This window comes from Tachyglossus aculeatus, chromosome 16 (assembly GCF_015852505.1).
Source record: "Tachyglossus aculeatus isolate mTacAcu1 chromosome 16, mTacAcu1.pri, whole genome shotgun sequence".
Classification (NCBI taxonomy): Eukaryota; Metazoa; Chordata; class Mammalia; order Monotremata; family Tachyglossidae; genus Tachyglossus; species Tachyglossus aculeatus.
The window spans coordinates 42,962,357-42,978,601 of NC_052081.1; the positions used below are offsets into that span (position 1 = coordinate 42,962,357).

General features: G+C 53.9%; 1 protein-coding gene across 1 annotated transcript in view; it reads right to left on the bottom strand.

Annotated features, from left to right (window-relative positions):
• The window catches only part of C16H1orf94 (chromosome 16 C1orf94 homolog), a 32,878-nt gene extending 27,901 nt beyond the window's left edge, over positions 1-4,977 (bottom strand). Inside the window, exons 1-3 of the mRNA XM_038758636.1 lie at positions 4,963-4,977; positions 1,830-1,963; positions 1,459-1,740 (exon numbers count right to left, since the gene is read on the bottom strand). Of these exons, the coding sequence (XP_038614564.1) occupies positions 1,459-1,740; positions 1,830-1,963; positions 4,963-4,977 (431 nt within the window). The remainder of the gene's footprint in view (positions 1-1,458; positions 1,741-1,829; positions 1,964-4,962) is intronic.
• Positions 4,978-16,245: the final 11,268 nt, after the last annotated feature.

Genomic DNA, 16,245 nt, shown 5'->3' on the forward strand with positions numbered 1-16,245 from the left:
TACCCTATTTTCCTCCCCACTGCATCACACATGCACTGAGCCCTCATCCGCTAAGCACTTAGCTACTCACTCCCTCATGGACTCCCACAGCACTTAGCACGTCTTCATACTCTATTGCTTACCACATCTGTAAAATATGTTGACGTCTCTCTCCCAAGCTAAACTGTAAACTTCTCGAGGGCAGGGATAGTGTCTACTAACTCCGTTGTACTCTCAAAAGTGCTACTCTGCACACAGTAGACTGCAAGCTCCTTAAGGGTGTGACAATAAGAGAGTTGTCTTTTCACAGAGGCTTAGCACAGTGCTCTGCATGCAGTAAGCTCCTTCAGGGACAGAGACCCCATCTGCTAAATCTATTGCCATTTCTCAGTACAATGCTCTGCACAGGGTAGACTGTAAACTATTTAGGGGAGTGTCGACTAGTGCATACTCGCTCAGTTGTATTCTCCCAAGTGCTAATTACAGTGCTCTGCATACAGTGAGAAGCAGTGTGGTCTACTGGATAGAGTATGGGCCTGAGAGTCAGAAGGACCTGGGTTCTAATTCCAGCTCTGTCACTTGTGTGCTGTGTGACCTTGGGCAAGCCACTCAACTTCTCTGTGCCTCAATTACCTTATCTGTAAAATGGGGATTAGGATTATGATCCCCATGTGGAACACGGTCTGTGCTGAACTTGATTAGCATGTATCTACCCCAGCACTTAGCCCAGTGCCTGGCACATAGTAAGCACATACAAATACCATAAAAAGTGGACACTCAATAAATACCATTGCCGACACTTCAGCGTTTAGTATTCATTCAGTCATATTTCCTAAGTGCTCATTGTGCACAGAGCACTGTATTAAGCGCTCGGGTATAACAGCGAAAAGTGTTCTGCACATAGTAAGTGCTATGAATTGTCTTGCAATCCATTACTACTGCATCAAATACTATTGATGGATTGACCGATTGAGAGATTGATTGAGGCCACCTTATTGATCTCAGTAACAGGGTACTTCCAGGGAGACGGTGAGCTGCTACCATGTTTTCACTGCTTTCACTCTGGGAGTTGGGGTGCGTGGTGGGGAAGACGGGAGGAGAGAATAATAATGGCCTTTGTTAAGCGCTTACTATGTGTCAAGCACTGTTCTAAGCGCTGGGGCGGGGGTGGGGGTTACAGGGCAATCAGGTTGTCCCACATGGGGCTCACAGTCTTAGTCCCCATTTTCCAGATGAGGAAACTGAGGCCCAGAGGAGTGAAGTGACTTGCCCAAAGTGACACAGCTGACAAGGAGCGGGGCCGGGATTAGAACCCATGACCTCTGACTCCCAAGCCCGGGCTCTCGCCCCTGAGCCACGCTGAGAGAAGGGGAGAAGGGGGAGGGAGGAAGAGGCCGGGGTGGGGGGGGGGGGGAGTAGCTGAGTGGGAAGGGGGCTCCGGATGCTCCGGGGGCGGGGGTGGCAGGAGGGGTCACTCACTCTTCCTGCAGGCCGCCCCTTAGCCTGAGCCCGCCGAGGCCGAGCGGCCCGAGCCCCCCGAGGTCGGGCAGGGCCGGGGTCGCCCGGGCCGGGGGAGGGTCCTCGGGTAGCCCCTGGACCCTCTTCCAGATCCGGTGGCAGGCCGCGTCCAGCCCGTCCCGCGGCGCGTCCTGGTGGATCCAGATGTGCCGGGGGAAGGGGCCGAGGGCCGAGGGGCCGAGGGCCGCGGGGCCGGGACCGGGCCGGCCGTTGCGGGTGGCCATGCCCGCCGGGGCCTGGGGCCTGGGGCCGGGAGCGACCGTCCGTCCGGGGCCGCGGGAGCCCGAGCCCGAGCCCAGACGGAGGGCGCCGCCACAACAGACCCCCGTCACCTGGTAACCGTGGAACCCCCCGGACCGCCCGGGCTGGGGAGGGGCGGGGGGCGGGCGGGCGGGCGGGCGACCAGGTGGTCCTGGCCATGCCCGAGGCGCACCTTAAGGCCCCAGGCCCCGCCCAGTCCCAGCCCCTGCCATGCCCACGACGCACATTAGGTCCCCGTCCCCAACCAGAAAACCCGAGCCCTGCCGGGGTCAAGTCGAAGCCCCGGGCCCCCTCCCCCAGCTCCCCACCCGGGTCTCGGTCCAGGCCCCTTCTTCACTTTTCCTGCACGGCCTCTGAACTCCCTCACCCCCGCCTGTCCTCACCTCACACCCACCTCTCCCCCAGTAACCTCCTCTCCCCAAACTCCCGTCCTCCCCTCGGGATTCACCCTCTCATTCCCTTCCACCCCATATGCATGAACCCACACACAGACACATGCACCCACACGCTTGTACATTTGCTGAAATCCGCCCTTTCCTCTCCATCCAGACCACTACCACGTTCATCCAAGTGCTTGTCTACCACCTTGATGACTTCCTTGATGACATCCTTCTCATTGACCTTTCTGCCTCCTGTCTCTCCCCACTCCAGTCCCTACTTCACTCTGCTGCCCGGATCATTTTTCTACAAAAATGTTCACCCTATGTTTCCCTACTCCTCAAGAACCTCCAGTGTTTACCCATTCACCTCCACATTAAATGGAAACTCCTTACCATCGTCTTTAAAGCAGTCAATCATCTTGCCCCTTTCTACCTCACTACTCCCCTATTACAATCCAGCCCCCACGCTTCACTCCTCTAATGCCTTCTCACTGTACTTTGATCTCGTCTATCTCACCATTGACCTCTCCTGTCCTCTCCTGACCACGTCCTGCCTCTGGTCTGGAATGCCCTTCCTACTCATATCCGACAGACAATTATTCTCCCCCTCTTTAAAGCCTTATTGAAGTCACATTCCCTCCAAGAGGCCTTCCCTGATTAAGCCCTCATTTCCTCTTCTCCCACTCCCTTCTGCATCATCCTGATTTGCTCCCTTTATTCGTGTCCCCTCCCAGCCCCGCAATACTTATGTCCATATACATAATGTATTTATATCAATGCCTATCTCCCACTCTAGACTGTAAGCTTGTTGTGGGAAGGGAAAGTGTCTATTATATTGTTACATTGTAGTCTCCCAAGTGCTTAGTACAGTGCTTTACACACAATAAGTACTCAATAAATGTGATTGATTGATTGATGTGCACACAGGCCTGCATACAAACTCATGTATTCACGCCCCTGGCTGGGGCACAAAGACTAGTCATGACACCCACACCACTGCAGAAAACTGGGCAGTGGGAGCCAGGAGAACCCAACAGGGTTCTTCCTCCTCATTCCTCCATATTTCCTCACCTTCCTGAGAATCTAACTCACAAATCAATCAATCTTTACCAAGCCCCTACTAAGCACTTGGGAGAGTACAACAGAGTTAATAGACACAATCACCATCAGTGGTGCCATTCCTGTGTGAAAGACAATCGTGTATGGTACCCCTTTTACCATAAAATCATGAGAGTTGTCACAAGGGGTCAGATCTTGGCCCAGTAGCACACGTGGTGCTGATTCTGGCAGTTGTGGATGAGTAAAAGTTTATTCTTCTCCCAGAGGAGCGGTCTGTGCTTGGGACCTGGCCTGGAGCAGAGCACGACCTCAGTCTCTGCTTCCTCTGACTGCTTCCTCTCCTCTCCTCTGTCTCAACACAGTCCCTCCTACCCAGACTAAGCACATTAAAAATAGATGAAACGGAAAAAGAAAATGGATCCACACAAAGTGTTTCCCCTGCCCCGAGCCCTCTGTGTTATGGGTGTTTGGCTTTTCTGTGTTTTCTTTCTCAGAGAAACGGAAAGAGAGGAAAGGAATCTTACAGGTTTGGTGTTTTGTGGGAAAAACAGAAAGGGCAGCCTGGCCTCAATCAATCAATCATTCGATCAGTGGTATTTATTGAGGGCTTACTGTGTGCAGCACACTAGATGAAGCGTTTGGGAGAGTCCAATTTAGCAGAGTTTGTAGACATGTTCCCTGCCTACAGCGAGCTTACAGTCGAGAGGGGGAGATAGACATTAATATAAATAAATAAATGATAGGTACATGAATACTGTGGGGCTGAGGGAGGGCCTAGCCCCTTTGGGGTCTCCTTACCCTTCCCACACATCAGGGCTCCGCCACTTGCCTGCCGGGTGATCTTGGGCAAGTCGTTTAAGTTCTTAGGCCTCCTACTACAACCAAAAGTGCACACTTCATTCCTCTAATGCTAACCTTCTCAGAGTATGTCGATCTTGCCTATCTCGCTGCCCACCTCTCGCCCACATCCTGCCTCTGGCCTGGAATGCCCTCCCTCCTCATATCTGACAGATAATTACTTCCCCCCACTTCAAAGCCTTATTGAAAGTATCTGCCCTCCAGGAGGCCTTCCCTGACTAAGAACTCTTTTCCTTTTCTTCAAATCCCTTCTGTGTTGCCCTGACTTGCTTCCTTTATTCATCTCCCCCACCTCCACCCCACCCCCAGCCCTACAGCAGTTATGTACATATCCATAATTTATTCATTTATATTAATGTCTATCTCCCTCTCTAGACTGCAAGCTCATTGTGGGAAGGTAATGTGTCTGGTATATTTTTATGTTGTACTCTCCCAACCACTTAATAAGGACACAAAAAGCACTCAATAAATATGACTGACTGACTGACCAACTGACCTGGGCTCTCATCCTAGCTCTGCCGATAGCCAGTCGGGTGGCCTTGGGAAAGATCCTTAACATCTCTGTGCCTCATTGTTAAAATGGAAAAAAAAAGAACTGCTCTCCCTCTTAGATTGTGAGCTGTGGACTGTGTCTGATCTGAATATCTTGTGCCTATCACAGAGACCGACATATAATAAATACCATAACAATAACATCACCAAGACACTGGCAAATATGAGAAGAAATGCGGACAATTGTGAATCTGAATAGTTTGATGCCTTTCTCCTCGGTGGATACAGACCAACACCTAAAAAGTTTCTTTTCACTTGCCCCTTCCTAACTCACAGAGAAGCGAAGATGAATGCGAGGATCGATGTGAAAGGTAGAGGACAGAAGACCCTTTATAAATACAAGACATTATCTCACCACTAACGGATGCATATTGTAAGGTACCAAAACCCACACAGGCGGAAAAGATTAGGCCTCTTCTGTCAGGGTCATGATGAAGTTTAGAAAGTCTCCAAGGGTTTGTCCCAGGCAAACACACTTGCAGTTCATCAGATGCCCCAGACCCAGGACCAGGGGGTACCCATGGAAATTTTAAAACAAAGGAAATGATCAGTCTCACAGCAGATGATAAGAATTTGGAATTTGTTTCTTGAGGAGGTTGTGCAGGCTGAAAATATCAGTATGTTCAAGAGGGATTGGGTTGGTTCTTGGATGAATGGTCCATAGCGGGTTCCTTCAGGGAAAGGTGGGAATGTAGAGGGAATGTAGAGGAATGTAGAAGTTGGAGGTGCTAGACTTTAAACTGCATGTGGACAGTGAATATTTTTTATGGTATTTGTTAAGTACTTGATGTCAGGCACTGTACTAAGAGCTGGGATTAAGCTAATCAGGTTGGACACAGTCCATGTCCCACATGGGGCTTACAGTCTTTAATCCTCATTTTACAGATGAGGTATCTGAGGTACCGAGAAGCTAAGTGACTTGCCCAAGGTCACACAACAGACAAGTGGCTCGTTAACCAATTCTACTCCCTGTGCTTTGCCAGTAGCTCCCGATGTTACCCTCATAACCTGCCTTTTTTTTTTCTAGACAGCTTTTCTCCCTTGGGAAATCTCCTTTGGGTCGGCTCATCCCAACTGTTTAAGAGCTTGGCTCTAGTTCCCCTTCCCAGATTTTTCTTCTCAGTTTCTACTCTTGGGCTTCTTAACTCCAGCAACCTCTGTTTTCGGGGTGGGTGGGCGGAGAATGGGGGCTGGGATCCGCCGGGAAACCTCGCCCCACTTATCTTGTGTTTGAGCTCCTGCAATTCCTTTGGGCGTCTATTCCCCAACTTTGAATGAATTTTCCTTGAATCACTTCTACAGCTCCTTCTAGAAATTATGTGGCACTGGTTCTTCTATTCAAGCAGCTGTTTTCTTCCAAAGCGAACATTGATTTTATCGGGGATCAGGTTTGTCATGGTGAGTCACTGTTTTGTGCTGTTCCTTTTTGCAACGATCCTGGGATGGAAACAGGACTCAGCATTTTTTCATGGACCGAGCAGAAAAATATCAGGCTGAGATTGGTACGAACTTCGAGTGAAAACTCAGGAAAGGGAATCTAAGGTCGATTTAAATGGAAGATCTGAGATAAGGTAGGAAGACTAGATAGGTCATTCTTTAATGGAGGGAAATTAATCAGTGGTGCTCACTGAGTGCTTACTCTGTGCAAAACTCTGTACAACAGAGTTGGAAGGCCTATTCCCTGCCCACAGTTAGCTCACAGTCTAGAGGGAAAGTTAAAAGAAAAATAAAGCAAGGGAGGGAGGAAGGGGTGGGGGGGAGAGGGAAGGGAAGGGAGAGAGGAGGGAAAGGGAGAGAGACGGAGGAGGGGAGAGAGATGGAGAGTGAGAAGGGGAAGATGAGAGAAGGGAAAAGGAGATAGGAGGGGAGAGAGAAGTAGCGTGGCCTAGTGGCTCACCTCTGCCACTTGTCTGCTCTGTGACCTTGGGCAAATCACTTCACATTTCTGTGCCTCAGTTACATCATCTGTAAAATGGGGATTAATACTGTGAACCCCATGTGCAACAGGAACTGTGCTCAACCTTATTACCTTGTATCTATCCCAGCACTTGCCATGCCTGGCACTCAGTAAGCACTTAACAAATAGAGTAAAAAAAGATAGAGAAGGGGCAGGAGAGAGAGAGAGAGCAGTGGAGGGAGAGTGAGAGAGAGAAAGAGAAGGGGAGAGAGAGAGGGAGCAGTGGAACGAGAGAGGGAGAGAGAGAAGGGGAGGGAGAGAGGGAGCAGCAGAGGGAGAGAGAGGAGGGAAAGAGGGAGAGTTAAGAGGAGGGAGAGAGGGAGATAGAGAAGGGAGAGAGAGAGAGAGAGAAAGGGAGAGGGGGATAAAGAAGAAGAGAGAGAAAGAAGGGGGAGAGAAGAAGAGAGAGAAGGGGGGGTAGAGTGACGGGAGAGTGGGAGAGAGAGAACCCCAGCTATTCCTTGCTCCCCTCTGACCCCGGTCTGAGCGTGGTCCAGCCCAAGGACAGGGGATGACTCTTAGCGTCGGAGTGTTTTCTTAGGGAACTGCAGCTGTTTTGAAATGGGAGCTTGAGAAGGTTCCCAGACAGGAGTGTCTGCCTGCAGATGGCAGTGCCGAGCAGAGTTTTGCCGTTCCTCGTGGGTGGTTGGGTGGCAGACTGTGGCTGGGCCGCCCGAGGCTGCAGAGGGCAAGGGAACCAGACCAGAGAGCGGGACAGATCTGACCATCCTCTCACACATCTCTGTCTCTGTCTCTGTCTCTGTCTCTGTCTCTCTCTCTCTCGGCCTCGGTCTCTCTCTAGTATCTTATCTCTCGCTCTGCCTCTGTCTCTCGCTCTGTCTCTGTCATTGGGTCTGTCTCACTCCCTGTCCCTTTCCTGTTCTGTGTCTCTCGCTCCGTCTCCCATTCCGTCTCCGTCTCTCTGTCTCTCCGTCTCTGTCTTCCCGCCAGTGTGTCCCCTCAATTTTCCTGCCCGGGGACAGAGAGCGTGGAGGATTGGGTGAAGCCACCGGGAGCCGCGAAGACTCAGTCACAGATCCTCAGAGAGAACTAGGCCCCGAGTTTTGAGGGGTGGGGGTGGCCCTGGCCCGCTGGAGTCTTTGAGGGGACCCTACTTTGTGGGGAGGAGAGGGGCGACCAGGTCTCTCTCCCCCAGGGGCCCTGTGCCAGGCCGGGCCCTTCGCCCTGTGTCTCTGGCTCTGTTCCCGGGCCCATACGGCAGAGGTCCTGAATAGGGCCTCTGCAATGGACGTCGAGACACAAAGCGGCTCTTTCACGGGCCGACTCTGGGGACTGGGCTCGGGGCTCCGCCGCACAATGTAGACCCAAGAGGCGTGAAAGCCCACCGGGGAGGGGGGCCTGGGCGAGGAGCACACCGGGGGTATAAATGGTTTTCCAGCTGTCAGATGAGCTCATACAAAGCCCCCGGAACCTGGCGGCGGCGGGGCGGGCGGTGGAGGAGAGTGGGGGCCGGGGAGGCTTCATGGTGGGGGTGGGGGTGGTTGGGGAAGAGTGGTAACGAGAACCCTCAGAGGTGAATTACCTCTTCTCCCCGCAGTCTCTCAGGCGCAGGGAGGAACAGCGCCTGGTCCTGAAGGAGAGAGGAGCGCGGCGGCGGCCGCGGCGGCCGGTCCGGCCCGGCCAGCGGCGGAAGTGGACAGTTCCCCCAGGGCTACTGAGTGGGCTGGCTCCCCCCTCTCTCTCTCTCCATCCCTCTCTCCAGCACTTTCCTATTCATCATTCCCTCTCCCCATCCCTTCCGTTTCCATCTCCCCCACTCTCCTTCTCTCCATCCCTCCCTCTTGCATTCCTTCCCTCCTTCCTCCCTCCCCTTCAACTCTTGCCTCCCTCCTCCACCCCCTCTCTCCCTCCATCTCTTCCTTCCATCTATCTTCTCCAACTTCTCTATCCTTCCTCCCTCCATGCCTCCCTCCATCTCCTCCCTCCCTCTTCTCCCTCCCTCCCCCACTCCATCCCTTTCTCCATCTTCTCCCTCCCTCCCTCCATCTTCTCCATCTTCCCCCTCTCATCCCTCCTTCCATCTTTCCCTCCCTCTCTCTCTCCCTCGCTCCGTCCCTTCCTCCATTTTCTCCCTCCATCTCCCCCCTCCAACTCCTCCAACTCCCCACTCCCTCCATCCCTTCCTCCCTCTATCTCCTCCATATTCTCCCTCCCTCTTTCCCTCCCTCCTTCCATCTCCTCCATCTTCCCCCTCCCTCCATCCCTCCCTCCATCTCCTCCATCTTCTCCCTCCCTCCCTCCTTCTTTTCCATTTTCTCCCTCCCTCCCTCATCTTCTCCCTCCCTCTTTCCCTCCCTCCCTCCATCTCCTCCATCTTCCCCCTCCCTCATCCCTTCCTCCATCTTCTCCCTCCATCTCCTCCCTCCATCCCCTCCAACTCCTCCATCTCCTCCCTCCCTCTCTCCCTCCCTCCATCTCCTCCATCTTCTCCCTCCCTCCCTCTCTCTCCCCCCTCCTTCCATCAGTTCCTCCGTCCTGTTTCGGTGTCCCTTGCTTCGGTCCTCCTGGATCCCCGCCGCCTTTCCCTTCAGCCCTCCGAGACTCTTCCCACCTCGCCGCGGTCTCGGAAGGAGCCAGCGAGACCGTGGACAAGCCAAGAAGGAAGATGGGCAGAAAGGGGGAGACGAGCGGCAATAAGATGCAGAGAAGGGTTCTAGCCCCCTCCCCCTTCTCGCGGGAGCCAACTTTTTCGGGGCTCTCCGAGGTGCGGAGGGGAGCTCGGGAAGAGCCCTCCGGGGGTGAGGGTGGTGGATGTCCACAGCTCCCCCGCCCCCCGCCCTAATAGCTCAGATCTAGCCAAACGCGTGACTCCCCCCATCCTTAGTTTCTAGTTGGGCCAAGACTTTTGGGGAGGTGTCGGAGCGGGGGTAGGGGGCAGATCGGGGCCGGAATGCTACTAGGCTGCCAGAGCAGGAATCTCCGATCTTCCAAAGAGGTGTAGGAGGCGCCCTCCCACCCCTCCCCCCACTGCCTCCCGCCGCCCCCCCCCTCCCCGTCCCCCGTCCCCTCTGCCCAGAGCAGCAGCAGAGAAAGGGGAAGCAGGAGCTAGGCTCTGCAAACAGCTTCGCCCCTCACTCTCCGACCCCACCCCACTCCACTTCGCTCCCTGAAAGGGGGCAGGATTCCAAGGATCATGTCGGGAGGCTTTGTATGACCCTCCCCACACTAAACCTTGCTTGGCACCGCCCCTCTCCCCTCCTTTCGGCACACGCTTCCCTCCCACCCCCAGACCAGAGATCTCTTGGTCTTCTCCTGGTCTGTCGTTCCCAAGGCCCACCCTTAATATTAAATCACGCTCAGGGACGGGAGATTTTGTGTGTGTGTGTGTGTGTGTGTGTGTGTGTGTGTGTGTGTGTGTGTGTGTGTGAGAGAGAGAGAGAGACAGAGAGAGAGACAGAGAGAGAGAGAGAGAGAGAGAGAGAGAGAGAGAGAACGTCTGATGATTTTATAAATGGGAGCTGCCCCAAGTGGGAAGTGGTCGGGAGGGGGAAAGGAGAATCTAAACCTGAGCAGGGACCCGTCCATTAAAAAAAATAAAAACAAACAAGAAAATACAAGGTTTAAGAGCTAATTTGGGATTCGTTGTTCCTGGGAGGGGGACGGTGGGGGTGCCTGGGAAAACACTCCGTTATAGACCTCTCCCTTCCTCCCCTCCCTTCCGAATTCCCCTCCAGGAGCCCCCTGATCCCCTCCCTCCCCCCCCGCCCCCCTTCAGCCCCGGGAGCGGGAGCTGCGAGTGATTCATCAGGCGGGCAATGCAACTATCACCCCCACCACCACCAGCCACCCCGCCACTCTCGGATGCCAATCCTAAAAGCCTTTGATTCGAGAGAGGCATTTTTTAAAAGTGGGGGGGAGGAAAAGAAAAATCTCCTCTCCCCGAGCCTCGTCTGAGTTGGTTCATTCCACCCGCAGAAGCAAAGCGCTCCCATGTATTGGGATTTTTTTCCAAGCCGAAAAAATAGGAGAGAGATCCTGACCTCCTTTCCCTCCCTCCTTCCGTCGGTGCCTCCCTCTTTCCTTCCCCCCTCCCTGGCGGCCCCCTCCCCTGTCCCCGCCCCGCCCCGCCCCGCCGATCCCCCTCCGTCCCCGCGCCGGCGGATCGGGACATGCAGCCGCCCTCAGTGCGGTGGGACCGGCCGGGATGCGGCTGCAGATCTAGGCGGACCCGCGGCGGCTCCGGGATTTTTGCTCTCATGACGGCGGACGGGGGTCGCTGGAGCCGTCTTCTGCTCTTCTACGGGGGGCTCCTGGCTGCGGCCGCCACCGGTAAGTGCCAGCCGGAGCAGCGGGGCCAGAGCCCACCGCAACTTTTCTCCGCCCCCTCCCCAGTCCTCCCTCCCCGCCGCCCCCGGGCTCGCGGACCCGGCTCCAGGGGGGCGTCCACCATCTCATCAAACCCCAGTCGGGTACCCCCATCATCTCATCCACCAGGCAACCAAACAGCCTTGAGGAAGGGGGCAGCCCGCCCCCCGTCTCCCCTCCAATTTACTGGGGCTTTTTCCATACTCCCCCCGCCCCCCTGACAGTCCCTCTCCAGCCCCCCGCCTCCGGTGTCTCCGCAGCCCCCTCAGCCTGCAGCCCTCAGCCACCATCCCCCCGTCTCACCGCAGCCCGCCCCCCCGTCGTGACAGGTCTCCGGGTCCCCCCACCCCTCCAGCCTGGCCCCGGAGCGGGATTGGTTGGGGTCTCTAGCACAGGTGGGAGCTGGGGCGGGGGACCGGGGGGTTCCCCCTCCCCCCGCCCTTTCTCCGGCGCGCAACCCCGGCCCCCGGGAGGAGGTGACCAGCCGGGTCCGGCCCTGACCGGGGTCCTTCTTGTCAGGAGTTGTGTCTATGCAAATAAAGTTCCCCGACCGCGACCCCCGCCCCCGCTCGGCCGCCGGGCTTTGCGGTGAATCCAGGGCCCCGGGCGAGGCGGTGGGGAGTGGACTGCGTTTGTCCTTCTCCGTGACGGTCGCGGGGACCCATGTGCCGGTTCTCTCCCTCCTCGTGGTGGGGGGGGGGGGGGTAGGTGGGCTTCTTTCTTCCCTGGGATTTAGGGGCTTCCTTCCCCGCTCCCCCTCCCGCCATGGTGGGCGGCTCTCTCCCCCGCAAAGTGCCCTTTCCACTCCCTGCAGCAAACCTCCGTCTGCAGCCGCAGAGATTGGGGCAGGGTCGGGGGCCGGGGTGGTGGGCGGGGGGGAGAGGCTGGAGAGAACCCCCCTCCCAACCCCCCACCTCCGGGCTCCGTAAAGTTTATGGGCATCAGAAATGCAACACGGATTGTCTTTCGAGAATTGTGAGCCCGTTGTTGGGTAGGGACCGTCTCTCTATGTTGCCGATTTGTACTCCCAAGCACTTAGTACAATGCTCTGCACACAGTAAGCGCTCAATAAATACGATTGAATGAATGAATAAATTTCTATAAGGCGGTCTTAGGGGAAAGGGAGCCAGTCCTTCTCCCCCGAGTTGACGGGATTCCCCCCCACTCTCATTCATTCATTCAGTCGTATTTATTGAGTGCTTACCGTGTGCAGAGTTCTGTACTAAGCGCTTGGAAAGTAAAATTCAGCAAGAAAGAGGCAATCCCTACCCAACACCGGGCTCACAGTCTCTCCTTTCTTCGGGACACTCCTCAGCCCCCCGAAAGGAAAAGATGTCGCCCCTCTCTGGGAATGGTCGCCTCCGGGTTGGAGCAATATCATTTTTCTGTAGGGCCACGCTGGGCTGCTTCATTAGCGACGGAGAAATCCCATTAGCTGGCCGCTCAACATTTTAGTCTTCGCGGGCTGAGCCAGAACAACCCTTTCCTCCCCTTCCCCATCACCACCCCCTTTTCTCCGTTCCACGATTTCTCTTTATTTCTTTCCCTCGTTTTCTGTTGCAAAGGTTGTCACCAGTCTGTTGGCTGGTTCTACCTCATCTTCTCCCATTAATCATTTCTCCGGTCTCATGCCCAGTGCATCCCTCTCCCTTTTTCTCTTCCTTTCTCTCTCGCACACTCGCGCTCTCTTTCTTTGTCTCTCCCTTTCCTTATCTCTCTCTGTGTCTCTGTCTCAGCATCTCCCTCCGCCTCTGTCCCGGTATCTCTCTCTGGCTCCGTGTCGCGCTCTGCTTCCCTGTCTCTGCCTCGGGAATTCTCTCTCCTCCTCTCTTTCTGGCTCAGTCTCCGTCTCTCTATCGGCGGCCTCTGCCTGTCTCTCTCTGACATGAGAATTGCCTCACCCTTAGGGTCTCAGTTCGGACTGTTTGGGGGACGTGGTTGAGGTCGGGGGGCGCTGGGACACCCCCCCCCCCCGAAGACCCTGATGGGAAGGGAAATAACGTCCATCTTCCCGTCTAGCTGTCCTGTCCACCTTGGGAACTAGAGGGAGCGAGTTTTCTCCCGGGGGTCAGAAGGAGAAAGGGGGGTACCGGAGTGGGGGAGACTGCCAGGGATAGACCGCCCCCCCCCCCCTTCCCAGCCAGCCTATTCCCCTTCAGGACTTTTCTCTGACTCTTTCCATGGGATTCGGAGTAGCAATGACCAGCATTCCCCATAAAGGGGCACCAGAGCTGAGACGATCGAGCTTTCGAGGGTCCGCACTCACATCCCGCACATGCACTCCATCTGCGGGCCGCAGGCTCCCCAGCTTCTGCAGAATTTGGGGAAAACGGAGGCTTGTCCGACCCTCCTACCCCCCACCATCACCCCTTCTCCCGGCAGCAGCTGTACACAGCGCCTTGCACAGTAATCTCTGCCCGGTTAATGCCCAGCCAGACACCGGCTCTCTTCTCTCCTTGTCCTTCCTGCCCAAGCCTTAGCCTGATCCGACAGGGCTTTCTCTGTTAAGCCCGCGTGGCGAGGGTACTCTCTTTCCTCTTCCCTCTGGTTGCACAACTTGGTGAAGGAGACCTGCTTGGTATAAATTCCCGCTCTCTCTCCTCTCCCCTTCCCCTTCCTCACCCCCTTGAGCATTGAGAAGATTCGAATGAGGCAGTGGTCTCCCGAGAGAGTCATTTTGTGCAAATCCTTTTGAAGACTGAACTCTCTGTTTAGGCCTGTTCTAGTCACCCACCCATCTTTCCCTTCTTTTTCTCTCCTATGTGTAAAAACACTGGCTCTTCTCCCCTCCCCAACCAACCCCCCACCTTAGATTGTAAACCCCTCAAGGGCAGGGACCCTGCCTTTTACCTCTATTGGGCACTGCTAAGTAGAATGGTCCACTCACAGTAAAGGTACTCAATCCATGCGGTTGTAGTGTGTCTGTTATAGTGCTTTGTTGTGCTCTCCCAAGTGCTTAGTACAGTGCTCTGCACACAGTAAGTGCCCAATAAATACGATTGATTGACTGACTGCCTGACTGATTGATTGATGAATTTGGCTAGGTTTCCATTGGTTGTGTTTGGGTTTGCTGTTTTCCAGACTGGTCTTTCCTCTCTGTACATGAGTTCGGTCCAGGCAGGGAACACAGCATTGTGAGAAATTTGATTATCAATGGCTGGTAGGCCTGTTTGAGTTGACCTGAAGCAAGAATCCATTTTGCAATGGGATGCTTGCAAGACTGGCAAACCCCTCCCCAACCCCCACCCCACCCCCGCCAGCTCCCGGGACTCCTAACTCTGTCCTGAGGGCTAATTGTCCTCTAAGGGTGGACCCTGGAGAGTTGGCAAAAAGTGGCTGGAGAAACCCATGGCTATTTCTACTTCTGCCACCAGTTGGCAGAGTATGGGCCAACCAGGACTCCGGGTGGAGAGGCAGAAACCAATCAAAACCACTGAGTTAATGAGAATCAAAACCTTCCTGTCCTAATGAAGCATGCCATTTCCCAAGACAAAATGTAAACGTGCCAGCTGAGGAACTCCTCTATGGTCCAGAACCTGCTAAGTGGCAGTGATGTGCCTGTCCCTTGCAGGAGAAATGATGTGTGTCTGAAGTTGCTTATGCCTCAGGTGTTAAGACATTTTCATGATAAAATCCAGCCCCTTTGGGCCAAGACCTGGGTTTCGTGTATGCGGGTATGTGTGCGTGCATTTTAATGTGTCCAACAATTAGTGTTTCAAAAGGATATTGTTGTTAATAATAATGATATTACTGATAAGTGGGGCATTGGCTAAGTCCTTTCTAGGTGCCAAGCACTGGGATAGATTTGAAGTAATCAGGTTAGACACAGTCCCTGTCCTGTACATTAACTGGGAGAGAGAACAGGATTGAATCACCATTTTACAGATGAGGAAACTGAGGCCCAGACAAGTGATGTGACTCACCCAAGGTCGCGCAGCAGGCAAAAGGCAGAGCCAGCTTAAGAACTCAGGTCTTCTGACTCCCAGGTCCATGTTCTTTCTGCTAGATCATGCTGCTTCTCATGTTTGGGATATTTATTTTTAATTTGTTTTAATTTGTTTATTTGTTTAATTTGTTAATTTATTTGTTTATTGTTTAATTTGTTTATTTGTTAAGCCCTCACAGTATGCCAGGCACTATATTAAGTGCTGGAGTAGATATAAGCTAGTCAGGTTGGACACAGTTCATGTCCCATGTGATGATCACAGTCTTAATCCCTGTCTTACAAATGAGGTAAATGAGGCCCAGATAAATAAAGTGACTTGCCCAAGGTCACATAGCAGACGAATAGCAGAGTTGGGATTAGAACCCAGGTCCTCTCACTCCCAGGCCTAGGCTGTATCCACCAGGTTATGCTGCTGAAGGCTGACCTGGTGGGCCTTCTTGAGAAGTGGGGGAGGGAGAGGGAAGGAGAGAAAGAGAGGACCATGCTACCCAAGTGGTAAAGTGCCAGGGGTGAAGCAGGCTGCCTGAGGAGCACTGGTGCTCGTTGTGGGCAGGGACTGTGTCTTTATATTGTTGTATTCTATTCTCCCAAGTGCTTAGAATAGTACTCTGCACACAGTAAGCACTCAATAAATACAACTGACTGACTGACTGACTGACTGGTGCATTGCTTTGCTCCTGAAAGCTGGCACCAATCAGCAGGAGCCAGCTGTGAGGGGCCAGTGCTCCCGGTGCTTCCCTTGAGCCATTTGCTCTGCCTGCTTCACGCCACCATCTTGGTAAAATCCCTTCTCATTGGATTTCCTTAAAATCACAGAACCGCAGTACAGGGTGAGGCAAGAAGGCCAGGGCTGCTGGGATGGGAAGGGACTAGAGACAGGGGTCTGTAGCCAGCTCTAAGGAAGGGTTTGGCCAACACTGAAACCCCAAGGTGTACTGAGTGTCCTCTTTGTGCAGAGCTCCCAATGGATAGGGCCTTTTTCAGAGGCTCTGGAGAGGGACAGAACAAGAAGGAAACCTGGAGCTGCCCTCGGGGAGCTGATGCTCTAATGGGGAATGTGTGCTAGGAATTTCTTTCCCCGGAGAACTTTTAGCTCTTGAAACAGTGTGATTTAATGGATAGGGCACGAGCCTGGCAGCCAGGGGACTTGGGTTCTAATCCCGGATCCACCACTTGCCTCCTGTGTGACCTTAGGCGACTCTCTGAACTTCCCTGTGCTTGTTTTCTCATCTGAAAAATGGTGCTTCGAGACCTGTTTGTTATTATTATTATTATATTTATTAAGCACTTACTACATATCAAGCACTATATTAAGTGCTGGGGTAGATTCAGGTTGGACAGAGTCCCAGTCCCTCATGGGGTTCATAGTCTAACTAGGAGAGAGTAGAATTGAACCCTTATTTTACAGA